General features: G+C 37.1%; 1 protein-coding gene across 1 annotated transcript in view; it reads left to right on the forward strand.

The window, feature by feature from the left end:
* Copb1 (COPI coat complex subunit beta 1) overlaps positions 1 to 20,301 on the forward strand; it is a 42,428-nt gene that overhangs the window by 1,036 nt on the left and 21,091 nt on the right. Inside the window, exons 3-11 of the mRNA XM_037211333.1 lie at positions 7,190 to 7,419; positions 8,352 to 8,521; positions 10,866 to 10,980; positions 11,999 to 12,091; positions 13,902 to 14,039; positions 16,642 to 16,761; positions 17,486 to 17,593; positions 17,677 to 17,823; positions 18,338 to 18,483. Of these exons, the coding sequence (XP_037067228.1) occupies positions 7,190 to 7,419; positions 8,352 to 8,521; positions 10,866 to 10,980; positions 11,999 to 12,091; positions 13,902 to 14,039; positions 16,642 to 16,761; positions 17,486 to 17,593; positions 17,677 to 17,823; positions 18,338 to 18,483 (1,267 nt within the window). The remainder of the gene's footprint in view (positions 1 to 7,189; positions 7,420 to 8,351; positions 8,522 to 10,865; positions 10,981 to 11,998; positions 12,092 to 13,901; positions 14,040 to 16,641; positions 16,762 to 17,485; positions 17,594 to 17,676; positions 17,824 to 18,337; positions 18,484 to 20,301) is intronic.

Raw genomic sequence — 20,301 nt, forward strand, 5'->3', positions numbered from 1 at the left:
AAATATAGAGTACATAGTTATTATCTATGTACACCAGTCTCCCTGGTATACATTATCATACCAGAATTTATTTGTTCCTCGGTATCCATTGATCAGCCTTTCCCATCCTTCCTTCTTTCTTACTCTCCCCAGCCTTGGTTAACCACCTTTCTCTCCCTTTACCCTTGCCCCTCCTTTTCTTTTTCTCTCTTACATTAAGGCTATCCATACTCTTCCCCGGCTGCCTGGAACTCACTAATAGGCCAGGGCGGCCTCAAGCTTGTATCAGCCCTCTTACCTCAGAAGTGCTGAGATTTCCGACACGGCCATTAATCAGCTTTTACTTTCAGCTTCTATGATGATGTATATCGGTACATCTTAAAATTTTCTCCTCTCGACTCCTCTTTCACTTGAGGAAGTATTTTATATATTATGTGTGTATGTGCACAAATGTGTGCTGGTGTATGTACATGTTGTGTGTAATTATATGTGCAGTCCAGAGGTAAACCTTAGATCCTTTTCTCAGTCACATTGCACCTTATTTGTTTTTTAGATTTTCAATTTTTTTTTAAGATTTTTTTTTTTAATTATGTCTATGGGGGTCGGGGGTGCACATGTGTGTGCAAATGCCCATGGAGACCAGAGGTGTTGGATCCTCCTGGAACTGGAGTTAACAGGCAATTGTGAGCTGCCCGATGAGAATGCTGGGAATGGAACTTGAGTTCTCTGCCAAGAGTGTTAATGTGCACTTAACCACTGAGCTGTTTCCATTTCCCAGACTTTTTTATTTTTTAATACTGATTTCTTTAGTGGGAAGTGGGCAGACAAATGTGCATAGCACTAGTGTGGTGATGAGATAACTCTTAGGTGTCAGCTCTCTCCTACCGTGTGGGTTTTAGGCGTTGAACTCAGGTTCTTGAGCCTGGCAGCAAGTGCCTTTTACCTGCTGGGCCTTCCCAGTGCTTTCCTTCACTCTGGAGAGACAGGATCTCTCACTGGACCTGAAGCTTGCTGATCCCAGGGATCCTCCTCCCCAGTGCTAAGGGTACAGGCATATGCTGTGCCTGACTTACCTGGGTGCTAGAGATTGAACTCGATCCTCATTGTTTATGTGGCAAGCACTCTACTGACTAAGCCATCTCTCTAGCCTCTTCAAACAACAATGTTTTGTTTTGTTTTTTTAAGACATGGTTTCTCTTTGTAACAGCCCCAGCTATCCTGGAACTCTCTTTGTAGATCAGTCTGGCCTTGAATTCATAGAAACCCGCCTGCCTCTGCCTCCCAAGTGCTGGGATTAAAAGTGTGTGCTGCCAGGCAGTCGTGGTGCAACTATGCCTGGCGCAAACAACAATTTTTAAAATTATACATTATAGCACAATACAATTCAATTATATACTAATTTGATGCTTACACTTAAGGAATGACCATAGGAAAACATTAAAACTCTGTTTTCCATGATTAAACCATTGTTTCTTTAAGAGAAAAAAATAGTTATAGTAAAAGCATTGCAGCTCATAACGCACAATTGTCTAGAGTCTGAGCTGAGGTGCTTCAAACAACATTATTTTGTGTTATGTGTTGCATTACATGTCCAGTGTAACGTGATGATGTTGTGTGTTAAAAGTTAAGGCTACAATGAAGTCATACAGTATAACACAGTCTAGTACTACTAGAAATACTGGATTCATTAAGTGATTTTGAATTTTTTTTTTCATTTTGTATTTAGAAACCTTTCACTGTTGCCAAATTCCACATTCAGTTGTGCTACCCAAGATCCGCTTGTGACTCACAGCTTAAGAAGCTAGGATTAGGGGTTGGAGAGATGCTCAGAAGTTAAGAGCACAGGCTATTCTTCAGAGGACCAGAGTTCAATCCTGAGCACCCACATGGCTGCTCACAAACTGTAATTCTGGTTCTAGTGAATATGATGCCCACTTCTGGTCTCCAGGAGCACTGCATGCATATGGTACACAGACATACATTCTGACAGAAACACCAATATGCACAAAATAATAAAATAATTTAAAAAAAAAGAAAAAGGTTAGGTTTAGGTCAGCAAGATGACTCAGAAAGTAAAACTCTTGCTACCCAAGCCTGACAACCTGAGTTTGATCTCTGGAACATATAATAGAAGAGAAAACTTAACCCCTGAAAGCAGACATCCATGTACATGCTTTGGCATGTGTGCCCATGCTCACATACACATATACTACAACAACAATAGTTAATTTGTAAAACAACAGCTAGAATCCAGGTAAACATTGATATTTTGTAGTGAAAATTTTAAACTCAAGAGACTCTTTAATATTTCACATTCCCTTATAGTTAGAAGTGCTTAATTTTTCTAGAGTTATGATAAAGATTTTTTTTTGATAAGTTATGTATACTTGTACGTGGATATGTGCACATTAATGCAGGTCCCCTCAGATAAGAAGAGGGTGTATTTAATTCCCTGGAACCAGAATTATAGGTGGTTGTAAGCTGCCCAATGTGGGTGTTAGGAACTGAACCCAGGACTTTTTTAATTGCACGTACTGCCCTAAGCCATCTCTCCAGCCTCCCATCTAGAATTTTTGAGAATTTCTTCAATAGATCTTTTGTCTTAGGAAAAAGGAAAATTTTTTCCCCTTAGACTTGCAGTATTGGTATAGCGAAATAGAATAATATCCCAGTCTAATTTAATAAAGCTAAAAAAAAATTTAATTACTTGTCCCTTAAAAATATTATAATTTCTTGCCCGGCGGTGGTGGCGCACACCTTTAATCCCAGCACTCGGGAGGCAGAGGCAGGCGGATCTCTGTGAGTTTGAGACCAACCTGGGCTACCAAGTGAGTTCCAGGAAAGGCGCAAAGCTACACAGAGAAACCCTGTTTCGAAAAACCAAAAAAAAAAAAAAAAAAATATATTATAATTTCTTACATGTTTAATGTATGACACTTAAATGTAAGTGACAATTTTCTGTAGGTAATAGGTTGGTATAAATAAATGAAGTCAATACTGAACTAAACATGAATATTCCCTACAATTTTATATTTTCATTCTGGAAACATTTTTTTGCAAAAGAAACAAACATATGTTTTGAATTTTGAAAGCCTATGCTCTGCCCCTTTTAAAGTATATACTGGCTGTTTCCAGTGATACATATTCGTATTCCCAACTGCTCAAAAGACTGAAACAGAAGGTCACATTTCAGAAATGGTCTGGATAACTTAGGTCCCTGTCCCGATGAAGTGACAGGGGCTGTGGATGGTGCTAAGTATAGCACTTCCCAAGCATTCGGGAGGCCTGCAATTCAGTACCCAGTACTCGGAAGGGGACAATGAATGTGTTGTATAATTTTAGAGTATGGACTTGAGGACAGGGTCCTACTCTATAACCTGTCCTAGAGCTGGCCATGAACTCATGATCCTCCTGTTTCAGTTTTCATGTACTAAGATAAGAGGTGTGTGCCACCATGACTGGTGTTCAAAGTGAGTCTGTCACATTGATTCTTATTGAATTACTAGCAAGTACAAATCAAACTGATAACACTGTTTTGTTTTTTGTTTGTTTTGTTTTGAGACAAGGTCTCACTATTTGCTCTGGCTGCCCTGGAACTCACTGAGATCTACCTGCCTCTGCCTCTCAAGTGCTGGGATTAAAGATGTAAGCCACCACACCTGACCCAACATTGTTTTAAATACAATGATAATTGTATTTCAGATAATTGGAAGTTATTCTTTAGGAAGTACTTTAAAGTTTATAGAGACTTAATATTTTATTTGCCAATGGTGGCACAAACCTGTAATTCCAGCACTAAGGAGGCAGAGGTTGGAGAAAAAGGAACATATCTTTCTCAGTTTAAGTTGTTAAAAAAAGGGAAATTGAAGTCGGGGCACTTAAAGTACAGATGGCATAAAGTTTTTGTTTGTTTGTTTGGTGTTAAACTTGCTTTTGAAACTGTACTTATAAATTGAGATCTAGTCTGCTGAACTTTTGGAAATTTATTAATTTATAAACAGAAGCCATCAAGGTTATAACGGCCTAATTTTATGACTTTTAGACTTTGAGTCTTTTAGATTATCAAACAGAATAGGGAACCAAACACCTGAAACATCCTAAAGGGAGTTGAGGAATGTAGCCCAGTGGTCGAGCACTCGTGAACAAGGTTCTGGATTCAATCTTGGGACCAAAACAAAACCTAAACAGGGAGGAAGCTTAGAATAAAGAAACAAAAGATCTTTTAGGCTCTGAGTACCGCTTTGACCAATTAAAACATTGCTTTAATTAATCAAACATGAAGATTTTCTCTGTTCTGCAGCATAGGAAGATACAACTATGGGTAATGTACAGCCTTTAGAGTGATAAAGGACATTTGGGGGAGGTCGTTCGTTTTTGAGATAAGGTTTCATATGGCCCAGACTGGCCTTCAGTGCAATATGTAGATGAGGTTGACTTTGGACTCTTGATTATCCTGCCTCACTGCTAGATTGCTGAGATTACAGAAATGTGCCATCAGGATCAGTGACAAGCAACTGACTGACTTAGTATGATTCCTCTGAAGCTGGAGCTCTGCTTGTAATCCTAATGAGTGGTCATGTACAGTCTCTCTCTTTGACAAAAAGAACTATCTTTTAAAATGGTTTTAAAGATTAATTTATATACATGTATGCATTTTTTAAACATTTTATAAAATCTTTATTGACAAATAATTCACATAGTATACAGTCTGCCTGTTTGCACAATTTGATAAGACTTTAGTCCTGAATCCTCATAGGCCCATGACACCATCACCACTTTCTATTTTAGAACATCGCTGTCTTCAATTTCATACACACATATAATGTATGGTGATTACATTCCACCTTATTTTTTTAAATGAACATAATATTTGCAATTGTAACCATTTCTAAGTTCAAAATTCAGTGTCATGAATTACATTCAAGATATTAATTACACTCATGATATTCATTAACTATACTCATGACATTAATTACATTTGTGGTATTCATTGATTACATTCGCAGTATTTGTTCAATAATTATATTTATGATATTCATTAATTACATTAATTGTATTGATTTATTACATTCATGATATTATGTCCTGATACTACTGTCCATTTGTAGGGCTTTTCCATCACACAAAACAGAAACTCTGTACTTAGGAAATCATTGCTTTATATTCCTTTCTTCTCCATCTTGAGATTATGTCTAATCTTTCTGTCTCTATGAATATGTATATTCTATATATTTCATGTAATACAGTTCTATAGTATTTGTCCCTTTTTTTGAATGTAAAAACATTATATGTACAATTGCAGGAGAAATAATACACAGATAGCTTGAACATAAAAACAGCTTATAATTCAAAAGTCCAGGGTTATTTGAAACTGGAAAATATTTTCTCTAGAAAATAGTAAAAATTATAACATTTCTCAAGCCCTTTTAAGCCAAATAATAGCTGAATTATACATATAAATATTGATTAGATTCTGGAGTACAGAATCTATGAATTCTATGAATCTGGAATACAGAATTCAGAGAGCTATGTTTTACTTAAGTTGTGTAAGTGAGATTCCTATTCATCTTCCCCTTCACTGTTTGATTTACGGCAGACATTTTTCTATAGGCTAATCCATAATCTAAAAAGATTTTAGCCTCCCCTCCAGAATGTATAGCCAGCGTATTCTTTCATCAGCATGATACGGTACAAATTCTTATCCTAATAGTGAAATGTTTCACTAAAGCTTGCCCAGTGATTGGGTAAAACCAAAACTTATTATTAAGTCAGAGTCATCCTAGGGTCCTCCCTGCTAGGTAGCCTCCCTAGATCTGTGGGTTGCAGTCTGATTGTCCTTTGCCAGCATGTATGTATATGCACCACATGTATGCCTGGTGCCTAGAGAGTTCAGAAAAAGGTGTAGATCCTCTAAACTAGAGTTAGAGATAGTTGTGAGCCATGATGAGGGTGCTAGGAATTCTCAAGCACAGGTCCTCTCTACAAGAGCAACAAGGGCTCTAAACCATGGAGCTACGCTCCAGTCCCAAGAACTCTTTTGATAGCCATTCTCATAATTAGACCCAATAGTCAGTATTTTCCTTATGCTAGCCTTAGGAGTAAGCCTTCTCTTTTTGTCCCCTCTTCTTTAAAATATTTGATTCGTTAATTTTATTTTATGTATATTAGTGTTTTGTCTTCAGAGATCAGAAGAGGGTATCAGACTCAAACCTAGTTCCTCTGGAAGAGCAGCCAGTGCCCCTAATTGCTAAACCATCTCTCCAGCTCTTATTTTATGATTGAAACAATTACAGTAGCAATTTACTTACTCTGTACTTCTGTCTGCCCTTGAATTTTGGATCCAGGAGATTTTTTTAATATTATTAATTTTTCAGTATTCATAGTAATTAAAATTATAGATGATTTTTTTCATGAAATATCTTAAAAAAATTTGTTTTGTTTATTTCCTTGAGACAGGATTTCTCTGTGTAGTCCTGACTGTCTTGGAACTCTCTTTGTAGACCAGGCTGGCCCCAAACTCAGATCTGATTGCCTCTACCTGTCAAGTACTGAGATTAAAGGTGTGTGCCACCACCACCCAGCTCCATAAAATATTTTATATTGAATAGTTTTTAGCCTTAGTAACATTAAACTTATATTTTATTATAAATAATATATCCTTAATTCTAATCAGTAGCTACTGATTCAATATTTTATTTTTTTTTCCAGTTCAGATGGACAAGAAGAGAAAATCTCTAAAGTTATATGAGTATTGAGGACCCTTTTTTAAATGTTTAATAAAGGTCAATCTGTTCATGCCACCTTTTTTAAAAAATGGCTATAACTGAGAAAATGCACACAAACTGAGTTATTTTGAGTTTAGAAGTACTTAACAGGATATGCTTACGTTTTTTTGTTTTTGGTATTGGGGGTTAGGGAGGGCAGGTTGCCAGAGCTGTTTGAAAACCAAAGTCATGTGGTGTAGTTACAGGTTCAGGAACTATATTAACTAAGTTGTTTAGGGACCAGGAGTCTAATCCAGTACCTTCAGATCATGTGTAAGGCATCTGAGATTCAGAGGCAAAAGAGAATCAAAAACATGTCATTTGGATTTGTAACCTTATTAACACTGGTAGTAAATTTAGTTTGTTTTGTTCATAGCTTTTAAAACTTTCTGAGCAACTTTGTTTTGAAATAATTGCTTTTTTCTTTTTTTAAATTATTGAATCAGAGAAAGGTGATGTGAAGTCCAAGACTGAAGCTTTGAAGAAAGTAATCATTATGATTCTGAATGGTGAAAAGCTTCCTGGACTCCTGATGACTATCATCCGTTTTGTGCTGCCTCTTCAGGATCACACCATCAAAAAGTTGCTTCTCGTGTTCTGGGAGATTGTTCCTAAAACAACTCCAGATGGGAGACTTTTACATGAAATGATTCTTGTATGTGATGCATATAGAAAGGTAAGCCAAACCGTAACTGTTTGCTTTGGGGTGGTTTTTTTTTTTTTTTTTTTTTTTTGTAATTATAAAATTGTGCTAATAGGTACTCTTTTTTTTTTGGTTTTTCGAGACAGGGTTTCTCTGTGTAGCTTTGCGCCTTTCCTGGAGCTCACTTGGTAGCCCAGGCTGGCCTCGAACTCACAGAGATCCGCCTGGGTCTGCCTCCCGAGTGCTGGGATTAAAGGCGTGCGCCACCACCGCTCGGCCATAGGTACTCTTTTAGTTTTCAAAATTAAATCTTTGATGAGATGAAAAATTATAAATATTTACTATTGAAGTTGTAAGCTCAAAAAATGTGTTCAACCTGTAGCTATAGGCTTAGGTTGCTTGAGGCCAGGGATAGCTGTGAATGCTGCTCAACATAAAAACCTAACATATTATCTGATACTTTTTGGTGGATTTGAGGCCGGGGGATTTTTTTTTTTTTTTCTAACTATTACACTATTACATGACTCTCAGCATGAACTTTGTAGATGACAGTGTCTTATTGTAATGTTAAAAGATTGGATGCATCTGTAAAATTTACTGTAAAAAATTTGTGTTATTGCCTTTTCTTACATTTCCTATACGTTTTGTGTATTAAAAAAAAAATGTGAAATGCATGAAAATTGCTTTACTCTAGAGGAATCAGAAGGAAATCGATAATCTAGATCTTTTTCCTAAAACTAACTTTAGTTTTTTTCAAATTAGAAGGTTTTTACATTTAAAACTTGATTTTTATAAAAGACTGAAACTTAGGCTCAGCACGTAAAGAGCTTGCTGCCAAGCCTGATACCCAAGTTTGGTCACACACACGCACACAAATAAGTAATTAAATACACTGGTTTGTTTTTTTTTGTTTTTTGTTTTTTTAACCTGAAACTCAGTGTTTCCTACTGAAATTTTTATATCAGGATCTTCAGCATCCTAATGAGTTTATTCGTGGATCTACTCTTCGTTTCCTTTGCAAACTGAAGGAAGCAGAATTGCTAGAACCTTTAATGCCCGCTATCCGGGCTTGTTTGGAACATCGTCACAGCTATGTTAGGAGAAATGCTGTTTTGGCCATCTACACCATCTACAGGTAAGGAATGATACCTTTGCTTTATTTCTATTTTAAATACTTTAGACTAGAGGTTCCAGCATGGTTGGTTGCAGAATGTATGTACTTGTAAATGTGTTTTGCTAATCAACACAGTATTTTTTTTCCTTACTATCAGTAAATTGTTAACATGGAGAAGTCAAAAAGATAGGCAGTAGTGGACCCTAGTTTCAGTCAGCTGAAATTGAATGGCACAGTGCCATTTAACATTATTGTACGCTTTCTACTTTAAGACTATAACCATCATTCCTAGTTGTATTATTGCAGTTCAGTTAGTTCATTTATTTACTTGCTAAAGGCATTGCATTTTTTACCTTGTTTTAAAATTCTCATTTTGACTGGTTCTTACATTAGAGGCTTTGAGGAAGGAACTCTCTTAGTGAAAAAGGCTGCAATCCTTAACTAATTTTTGTTACTATAAGGCTGAAAATTTAGCCTGGACAAGTGGTGCATCCTCTTAAGTTTAGCTTTTAGGCAGCTGAGTCAGGAGGATGACAGGTTTGAGGACAGTCTGGGCAACTTAATGAGTCTCTCAAAATAGAAAAAGGTTGGGGACATGCTTCAGTGGGTGAGTATTTATTTAGCAGGAACAAGACCTTGGAATAATCAGTAGAGTAAAATAATAAAGCTGAAGATTTTGAACTTTAAAACAATTGTAAGGTTCAGAGGAGGCTAGAGTGCTAAATTGTTATAGTCATGGCCATCAGTCTATTTAGAAGTAGATTATAAGGATGGGGGTAGAGCTCAGAAGCAGTCCTTGTCTAGAGTGTGTGAGGGTGGTCCTGGGTTGGAATCCTAGCACTGCTAGTTTAATACAGAAAAAAAATGTGTGTGTGTGTGTGTGTGTGTGTGTGTGTGTGTAGTGTATATGCATATTTGTATAAATGTATATGAATGCTCAGGCTAGAGAATCACATTAGGTATTATTCCTCAGGCACCATCAACCTTTAACTTTGACATGAGGTTTCTCATTGGCCAGTTACTCACCAAATAGTCTAGGCTGGCTGACCAGAGAGGCCCAGGTACCTTCTTGTCAGTCACCTTCTCAGCACTGGGATTCCAAGTACACAGCATCAAGCCTGGCTTTGTCCCTGTCCCCCAACCCCAACCCCTCCTCTTTGCTTTTTTGAGACAAGGTTTGTCTGTGTAACAGCCTTGGCAATCCTGAAACTCCTTTTGTAGACTTGAGTGGCCTCAAACTCACAGAGATCTGTCTTCCTTTGCCTCCCAGAGTGCTGGGATTAAAGGCCTGTACCATCATGCCCAGCTTGGTGTTTTTTGTCTGTTTGTTTTTTAAACATGGGTTCTGGGGATGGAACTTAGGTCTATAAGTACTTTACCAGCTAAGCTATCTCTTCAACCTCTGGAATATTTTTATAAGCCTCTTTGTACTTTAATATGTTACTTGATTGAAACACAGTTGGCATTTATCTTTATGTTATACTGTCTGTTGACAGAAGTGATATTTTGTTGATAATGTAATTGAATTCTTAAATGTTACTAGAGGCACTATATATATTTTAGAAACTTAAATGACACATAAGCATGGGGACAGTTAAAAGACAATTGAAAATTTGATCAGTGATCTGGCTGTATGATGCAATTAGAAATTTTTAGAACTATGATAACAAATTCTGTTATGATATGTACTTTATTAAATGTTCCTTTTTTAAATTATTACTGTTTTGTTTTATGTATGTAGGTGTTTTGCCTGCATGTATGTATGTGCATCACGTACGTAATAGTACCCAAGAAGGCCAGAAGAGGGCTTCAAATACTTTGGAAATGGAGTTATAGACAATTGTGAGCCACTGTGTGGGTGCTGGGAATAGACTGTGTTCTCTGGAAGAGCAGCCAGTGTTCCTAACCACTGACTTGTCTCTCCTGCTCCTATGTATTATTCTTTTATGCTAATATTTATCATTCTGTGTACTACAAATGCTTTTAAGTTTCTAAAGTAGTGTTGTTAGTAAATACATTATACAAATAATGAAAACAGACTGTTTTATTCTCTATATAATTCTTAAGAAAGGTTGTAATACTGTGAAGATTGATACTATAGTCCTAAAGACAGTCATTTGACATTAGTTAATAAAATGTGTTAAATAAATCATATTTTTATCTGATTAAACTAGAAAATAATTTGTTAATTTAATAGATGAAGTTATAACCTATGATTTCTTCCACTTCTAATTGATGTACAGTTCTAAAAACAAAAGAGTTGTGTTACAGAGTTTAAGTTTTAATGTTACTAATGTCTGGGAAGTTAACTAAAATAGGAAAGTGGGTTTTTATTTAATATGGATGTTACCTGTTTTGTTTAAAGAAATTTTGAACATCTTATACCTGATGCTCCTGAGTTGATACATGATTTTCTGGTAAATGAGAAGGATGCAAGCTGCAAAAGAAATGCATTTATGATGCTGATTCATGCAGATCAGGTAAAGTGCTGAAGAGTACTTTCTTTCTATAGTTAAATTAAAATTAAAAATACTACAAAGTCTTTAGCATGTTTCTTTTCTTTATTGGATTTTTTGAGGCAGGGTCTTACTATGTAGCTCTGCTGCCCTAGAACCAGGCTGGCCTTGAACTCACAGAAATCCACCTGATTTCCAAGTGCTAGGATAAAAGGCATCTGCCACTATGCCTAGCCTCAGCATGTAGCATGTTTTTAATTAGTGGATTAGTTTGGAGTACTATGGTTTGAGGTCTACAGAGCAAGTTCCAGGTTAGCCAGGGTTACACAGAGAAACCCTCTCTCTTAAAAAAAAAAAATATATTAATGGTTTTACGAAGATATTAAGTTCTGTGTATTCATTGTCTGATCATGGGGGCTGCTTGGAAGATTTTTTCTTTCAGGTTTCAGTAATAGGAATATAGCTATACTCCTTTCATTTTGGGATTTTTGTGACAGAATTTCCCTATGTAGCCCTGCTGGCCTGGAACTTGCTATGTAGATCAGGCTGGCCTTAAATTTGCAGGGATCCTTCTGCCTGTGCTAAAAGTTGCTGGGATTACAGGTATGTGTCACCACACCTGATTTAGGAATAACTTACACGTTTAAATGCCTGGTTTATTTCAGTTATATGAATATCCTGAGTCATGTAGGACTTAGTACTTTCCCCCTGGCTTACCTGTTTAAAAAATTCAGACAATATAGGGGCTGGAGAGATGGTCAGTCATTAAGAGCAACTGACTGCCAGCCCGGAGGTCCTGGGTTCAATTCTCAACACCCACATGGCTACTCACAACTGCCTGTAACTGTAGTCCATTTTGTGTTAGCTTTTTTTTCTTAGTTTCTTTTACTGTCCCATTTCTTCCCCCATCCTCCACCTCACCCCCGATTAATTCCTTTTTGCCCCGGTTTCTTTAGTTTTATATTTGGAGGTAATATTTCTAAAGTTGTATTAATTCATTGCACTAAATGAAGAGTATGATAAATGTATTTTTATTTTTTAGGATCGAGCTTTGGATTATTTAAGCACATGTATTGATCAAGTTCAGACATTTGGAGACATTCTACAGTTGGTTATTGTTGAACTAATATATAAGGTAAGAATGATAATTTATATGATATGTAAATAAATTCAACAATTTAAGACAAAAGTAAATAGTCTTATTCTAGAATATTCCTCAATTACTATGATAATTTTATATTTGATATTGTACACATTTATTTCTTGTGAGCTGGTGGCATACCTCAGGGGATAACTTTTGAGAGTCAGTTCTCTCCTTCCACTGTGTGAGTCCCAGGGACAGAGCTCAGATTATCAGGCTTCACGGCAAGTGTCTTAACCCACATAGCCATCTCACTGAAACTGAAAATACCTCCTTATCATGCATGCTTCAGAAACATTTGTGAGTGTTGCAGTCTTAAGGTTTGTGGCAATCCTGGGGTGAGCAAATCTCTCAGTAGTATTTTTCCAATAATATTGTCAATATTTTACAATATTTACCAGCCAATAACACGAAGGTGGCTTCTGGGTTAAGTGGAAAGAAAAGAGACATACCTCTCAATATGAATCAAATACTAGAAATAATTAAACGTGGTGTTGTGGTTTAGATATTGTTTGAGTGTGTCCCCCAAAAAGTCTTGAATCTCACTGTGTGTTAGTATAGAAGTGTTGGAATATAAGGGGTCAAACTTAGTAGGAAGTTATTGAAGGCCACTGCCCTTAAAAGATAAAAGTGGGGGCTAGAGAGATGGCCCAAAAGTTAAGAGCACTGGCCACTCTTCCATAGGTCCTGATTTCTGTTCCCAGCAACCACATGGTGACTCACAACTATCTAAATGAGATTTGGTGCCCTTTGCTGTCGTGCAGGCATACATGTGGGTAGAACACTTTATACATAATAAATAACTTAAAAAAAGATAAAAGTGGGTCTCATGAAACCCTGAAGTAGTTCTCAGAGGACACTGTAGGACTATCAAGCCCTAGTTGTGAGCCAAAGTACTTGTAGAATACTGCTTGGCCCACACAGGCCCTGGATTTGCTCTTAGTACTGTTAAAACTGGGGGGAGGGTCAGCACTTTATTGGCAGCATTTTTGTTGTTGGGGTTTTGTGGGGAATGAGGGGCAGAATATTGACTGTGCATCCCAGGCTAGCCTTGAACTCCCAGAATCAACTGTCCTCTAGCATTGACTGCACTACAGTTTGCAATGTCTTCTGAAAGAGTTGATTGTCATAGTGTTCTGATAAAACAAAAGACAAATATCATCCAGGTTGTCCTCATAATCACAATCTTCTTTCCTTAGCTTTCTGAGTGCTGGGATCACAGGTGTCCATCCAGAATAAAGATTAGATAAAATGTAATAATCGATCAGGACATTTACATCAGTAGAGTGATGAATGTGTTCTAGCTTTTCTTACTTTGACTTTTCTCTCACTTGTTTAAAATACAAATATGTCTTATAAGTCAATTGAAGACCTTTTGTGAAGCAATGAAATGTAAATTATGATAAAATGAATAAATGCACAAGTAGCTATGACAGTTGCTTTAATTTACTTTTTAATTTTTTGTGTGTGCATGCACATGTCGTAGCACACCTATGTAAGTTAGAGGATAACTGTGGAGTAGGAGGTGCTTTCTCTCTACTTTTATTTGGGTTCCAGGGATCAAACTTATGTTGCCAGCTTGTTCCACAAATACCTCTTTACCTTTTGAGCCATCTTGCAGCTCCTGTGATAGTTATTTGAAATAACATTTCTTTCTGAAATTATCAGTGTGTTTGTTACATCTCACCCAGTGTTGGCTTGTATTTTTGTGTATCTTTAAAAGATCATTCATAGCTTTCATGTTGTATTTTATGTATATAGTGTCCTTGAAGACAACTGAAGCCTCAATGTTTTGTTTTCTTAGGTCTGTCATGCTAATCCATCAGAAAGGGCCCGTTTCATTCGCTGTATCTATAACTTACTGCAGTCATCTAGTCCTGCTGTAAAATATGAAGCTGCTGGGACATTGGTAACACTGTCAAGTGCACCAACTGCAATAAAGGTACTTGGGGGATTAGATGCTAGACATCCTGTCTTATCCCTCATGATTTAATGACACTGCTTGATACACTGATGCCCATATGTTCAACCTTTGACATCGTTACCACATCATCTACAAAGTTCCTGCTTGAGAACCACACAACTGAGTTAAAGGGGGGGGGGGGGGGGGGGGTGGGAATCAATACCCCCAACACACACACACACACACATACACACACTGCTTTAAGTAAGAACAGTTTTGTGCTGGGCTACATTCACAGCTGCCCTTGGCTATTGGGCCAAAGGCTGGACACATGTGGTAGAGAAGAATACAGATTTTGTAAGATGATTTGCCTCCTTAAATAATTCAGCCTTTTCTTCCTGTTTCACACATGTATGTAAAAAGAGAGAGGTGGAAAATAATAGTGTCTTAGGGTTTCTATTGCTGTGAAGAGACACCATGACCATGGCAACTCTTATAAAGGAAAAACATTTAATTGGGGTGGTTTACATTTTTAGAGGTTTAGTCCATTATCATCTTGGAGCAACATGGTAGCATGCAGGTAGATACGGTGCTGGAGAAGGAACTGAGAGTCCTATGTTTTGACCCCCAGGCAACAGGAAGTAGTCTGAGTGTCACACTGAGCATAGCTTAAGTAAATGAGACCTCAAAGCCCACCCCCACAGTGACACACTTCCTCTAACAAGGCCACACCTATTCCAACAAAGCTACCAGCTCATAATAGCCACTTCCTTTGGGGACCATTTTCTTTGAAACCACTACAAAACAGTATCTAGTTTCTAGAGAATTATACTGATGTTTTAAGATCTCTCTTCATAATTATGTTAAAAACTGGATCTATAATGATGTCTTATAAACAATTTTATTGGGGATCTTCAGTAATAGAATACTGCATTTCTTTTCTTTTGTTCATTCCATCAAGACTTTGTCAAAACCTAATATGAGCAGAGAATAATTATTCTGGAAAGCCAGCTGTTGAATTGTTGAATTTACTGTTTGACCCATTAATACTTAAAGCACTTTTTATTTAGAAATCATTTTAAACTTATAGGGAAGTCACAGAAATAGGACAGAGTTCCCATACATTCTTCTTCTAGCATCCTAGAATGTTCATGTAATCATCATATAATTACCAAAACTAAATTAACATTGAAATAGTATTGTCAAATAAACTAAATAAATTTTGTTCAAATTTCTCTAGTTTTTCCATTAATGCCCCTTTCTGTTTCATGATCCACTCTAGGATCCCACAGCTTATTTTGTTGTCTGTCTGAGTCTCCTCTAACCTGTAAGGGTTCTTCGACTTTCCTTATTTTTCATGCCTTCATAAAGAATACCAGTTTGTTTATAAGAGGTTCCAGAACTTGTGTTTATCTCCTGTTTTCTCATAATCACTGCAATTAGGCGTTTGGAGAAGAGTACCACAGAACTGATCTTCCATTGTAAATGTTCTTAGTACTGACGTCTGTATACCTTACTCATAATCAGTTAGATCAAGTGCTGGTTCCCTGACTTCTCCATTGTTCTGATTTTTCTCATTGTAGTTAAAATATATTCGAGGTACTTTGAGACTGTTGACCCCCTGTCACCCCTCAGATTTGTATCCACTAATTTTATACCAATAAGTGGATTTTCCTCAGGAATATTTATTACTAAATAGTCTAAGGGTGATTTTGTAGTGCTTCATTGTACAGTTACTATGGCATTCCTGTGTAAGGAAGTGCTGACTTTCCTTTTCCTTTTTCATTTCTATCAGTATGAATATTTATTCTATAGATCATCATCCACTGTGATCATTATCTATTTTGTCCAAGTTGTTCCAGCTTTGACTATTGAGACCTTTTCTAGATTGGCTACTTTTTTCTTTGATTTTAGACTTGTTCATTCTATAAACCATTGCACCTTTAAAAGTCTTATGTAAAAATGATAATAGGGCACTAGGGATGTAGCCCAGTTGCTAAAGCTCTTGATTGGGGTGTTCAAGGACCTGGGTTCAGTCACCAGCACTACTTCCTAAATAGTTTTAAATATATGCTAAAATATTTCATAGCTTGGGTTTTATTTATATTCTAGCTTTTTATCACTGTAATAAAGATACAAAGATGTATTATATTTTATCCCTGATGTGAAAGATATTTAATACTCAGACTTGCTATCCTCTTCTACTGTTTCCTTGGTTCTAGCCCATAAGTATTTCTACTTGTGGCGCTCCTTTCCATCCTTCACTTTGTAATCTTTCCAATGCCTTGTAGTCTAGAGTAACACTGAGACTTGCTATAATTAGGGGCCAAACATGCACATTCCTCTAAATAAAATGCATAAATGTCAGTGCAAAGGCTACTGAGTGTTAGCTTCTTAGTGGCTTGTGGGGAGGAGCAGTTCTTTTTTTTTTTTTTCCCCTGAGACAGGGTTTCTCTGTGTTGTTTTGGTGCCTATTCTGGATCTCGCTGTGTAGATCAGGCTAGCCTCAAACTCACAGAGATTTGCTTGGCTCTGCCCCCCAAGTGCTGGGATTCAAGGTATAAGCCACCACTGCCCAGTGAGGGGCAGTTCTTATTTTCACAATGTTTGAATTTTCAGAATGAATTTCTTTTTTCTATAGGCTGCTGCTCAGTGTTACATTGATTTAATTATTAAGGAGAGTGATAACAATGTAAAGCTCATAGTTCTGGACCGATTGGTAGAATTAAAAGAGCATCCTGCTCATGAACGAGTCCTCCAGGTAAGTGTTGTTATCCTTTATATTTAGATTATCCCCAAGCCTTGCCACTGTAGGTAACCTAACCTAGAACTTGAAGCCTGGCAGTGTAAATTTTGTGTAACTGAGATGTAACTCTTATATTACCATCTTCTTTTAGATTTTTTTAAAAAATATTTATTTATTTATTATGTTTACAGTATTCTGTCTACATGAATGCTTACAGGCCAGAAGAGGGCACCGGATCAAATTATGGATGGTTGTGAGCCACCATGTGGATGCTGGGAACTGAACTCAGGACCTCTGGAAGAGCATACAGTGCTCTTAACCACTGAGCCATCTCTCCAGCCCCTCCTTTTAGATTTTTACATGACATTGATTTGTTGAATATTAACTAAACTAGCTTTTTTTGTAAAATGTTCTTCCTCTGGGATATGGCTGGGTTTTTTTGCTGTAAAGTCACTTAACTTATTCCTCTGACTTTTGTATTTTCCATGAAACAAGTTGGACCTAAAACTTGATAGAGTCAAAGAATACATTGTCAGCTTGGCTACATCATATATGATGTTATCCTTGATGTCTCATTACACTAGGAGACCCAGAAGATCTACTTCTTCCAACTCTCGTAATTTCATTATTAGTCAGAGGATTGGGGTGATGAGGGGTGAAAAGTACCCTGGTGTAATTAGGATGTTGTTCTTCTGAAGAAAAAGACTGGTGTCACTCTATAGTTTTTGTTCTTTTTCAGGATCTGGTCATGGACATCTTAAGAGTACTGAGTACACCAGACTTAGAAGTGCGTAAGAAAACCCTGCAGTTAGCACTGGATCTTGTCTCTTCTAGGAATGTTGAAGAGGTAAAATAGAACATTGGTGACACTATTTATAAGTGGTCCAAACATATGTAATTCTCACTTGGTTTTACTTTTTCCCCCCATAGTTGGTTATTGTCTTGAAGAAGGAAGTAATTAAAACAAATAATGTGTCTGAGCATGAAGACACTGACAAATACCGACAACTCCTTGTGCGAACCCTGCATTCCTGCTCTGTCCGATTTCCAGATATGGCTGCAAATGTTATCCCTGTGGTATGTAATTCTTATCATCTTAATTGGAAGATTCTCAAGATGTTTTTATTTGTTTATTTTTTTAGATTTTTTTCTTTTTTTATTATGTATATAGTGTTCTGCCTGTATCAGTCTGCCTGCAGACCAAAAGAGTGCACCAGATCTCATTACAGGTGTTTGTGAGCCACCATGTGGTTGCTGGGAGTTGAACTCAGGACCTCTGGAAGAGCAGCCAGTGCTCTTAACTGCTGAGCCATCTCTCCTGTCTCTGTTTTTGTTTTTGAGTTATTTTACATCTTATCTCCAGTGATTGCAACTGTCCGAGATAACAAAAATCTTACTGTACATTTCAAATTTTTATGTGTATTCCTCTCTAACTAGGGTAAGAACTCAGATTTCTTTGTCTTAATCTTCATCAAAAACTTTGCTGCACACAGGGCTATTGATACTTTTATTCTTTGTTCATTAATTTATTTCTGGCTTTAGATAATTTCAAAACTGTGTAACTATTTGTCCCATTTCTTTTTTCTGTTAGCTAATGGAGTTTCTCAGTGACAGTAATGAAGCCGCAGCTGCTGATGTCTTGGAGTTTGTTCGTGAAGCCATTCAGCGCTTTGACAACCTGAGAATGCTGATTGTTGAAAAGATGCTTGAAGTCTTCCATGCTATTAAGTCTGTCAAGTAAGTTTAAAATACACAGACGTGTAAAGTTGAGCATTTTGAGTCAGTTGGTGGAAAATAAAATAGATAATAAGACACATTATGTACAACATCTTCCACCATTGTTCTCAATTCAAAATGTTTTTTTGTTTTGTTTTGTTTTTTGTTTTTTGTTTTTTGAGACATTTTTTGTTTTGCTTTCTGGAGCTCATTTACCAGTTGCTCAATCACAGAATTCGCTGCTCTGCTCCGAGTGCTGGATTAAGCTGCGCCACACCCCGCTTTCATTAAAATGTATAGGATTGTTTTTCCTTTTCCTCTTCTTGGTTTTTTGAGACAGCGTTTCTCTGTGTCCTGGCTGTCCTGAAACTCTTTGTAGACAAGGCTGTCCTCAAACTCACTGAGAATTACCTGCCTCTGCCTCCCAAGTGCTGGGATTAAAGGTGTGTGCCACCACTGCCCGACTTTAGCTAGGCTTCTATATTCTAATTACATCTAAAACATTGTGAATCCCAGAATGACCAAGAAGCATTTTTTTTTTTTTCAAAAAGCATAGTTTTGAAGTGGACTACTTAAAATCATTTTTTGGATTACTATTATTTATGTCACCGTAGCATTTGTTGAAAAAGGATTGAAACCACATCCTGAATCTTGATAGTATGTTAGATTCAGATAGCCTTTGTTAATGAGAAAGGGTTGTTGAGTACAAATTTTGCTTCTTACTGCATTAAATGGATAAACTGCAAGAGATTTATAGTATGTCTACTTAGATAGGTTGAGACCAGTGCAAGATTGGTTCAGTAATGTGAAAATGACTAAGATATATACTGACATACATACATATGCACACATACCATACACATATTATGTACAATGTGTGTTTATATGTATGAAAGTAAATAAGATTTGTCCCATTTTTGAGAAAAAAAATTATACCAAAGCTTTGCTTTTGATAGCTATAATCTTCTGGAGCTTTGGTTTCCGTGATTGATTTTATTTTTCTGAATAAATTCAGTTTAAATGTAGAAAAAAAAGGATGGCTAAACTTTTATCCAGTTTAACATTTTAAAATGGAAAATTATTGCTGTCTTTGTTAACATTCTAGGATAGGGGAGTTGTTTTGTTCTTGAGACAGGGCACTTCTGAGTAGCCTAGACTGGCCTCCTGCTTCAGCCTCCTGAGTGCCTACCACAACTGGCTGTCATTGTTTGCTTTCTTTTTTATGCTGGGGATCAAATCCAGCCCCTGTGCATCTGAGGTAAGCATGGTGCCAGTGAGCTGACCCCACCCCAAGTTCCTCTCATCATTCTGCTCAGCACTTTGTCTCTTGAAGTGACTCCAGATAAAAAGTGTAATGAATTTAAAACTGTATTCAAATAATATAGTTCTTACAGTAGAAAGTGTTAAAGCCAAGTTTTTTTTTTTTAATTTAATTTATTTTATTTTACAATACCATTCAGTTCTACATATCAGCCACGGGTTCCCCTATTCTCCCTTCTTCCATCCCCTCCCCATTAACCCCAGCCCATCTCCCATTCCCACCTCCTCCAGGGCAAATCCTCCCCCGAGAACTGCGATCAACCTGGTAGGCTCAGTCCAGGCAGGTCCAGTCCCTTCCTCCCAGACTGAGCCAAGTGTCCCTGCATAAGCTCTAGGTTTCAAACAGCCAACTCATGCAATGAGCACAGGACTTGGTCCCACTGCCTAGTTGCCTCCCAAACTGATCAAGCCAATCAACTGTCACACCTATTCAGAGGGCCTGATCCAGCTGGGGGCCCATCAGCCTTTGGTTCATAGTTCATGTGTTTCCATTCATTTAAGCCAAGTTTATTTTATCTG

The sequence above is a fragment of the Peromyscus leucopus genome, chromosome 1 (assembly GCF_004664715.2).
Source record: "Peromyscus leucopus breed LL Stock chromosome 1, UCI_PerLeu_2.1, whole genome shotgun sequence".
NCBI lineage: Eukaryota > Metazoa > Chordata > Mammalia > Rodentia > Cricetidae > Peromyscus > Peromyscus leucopus.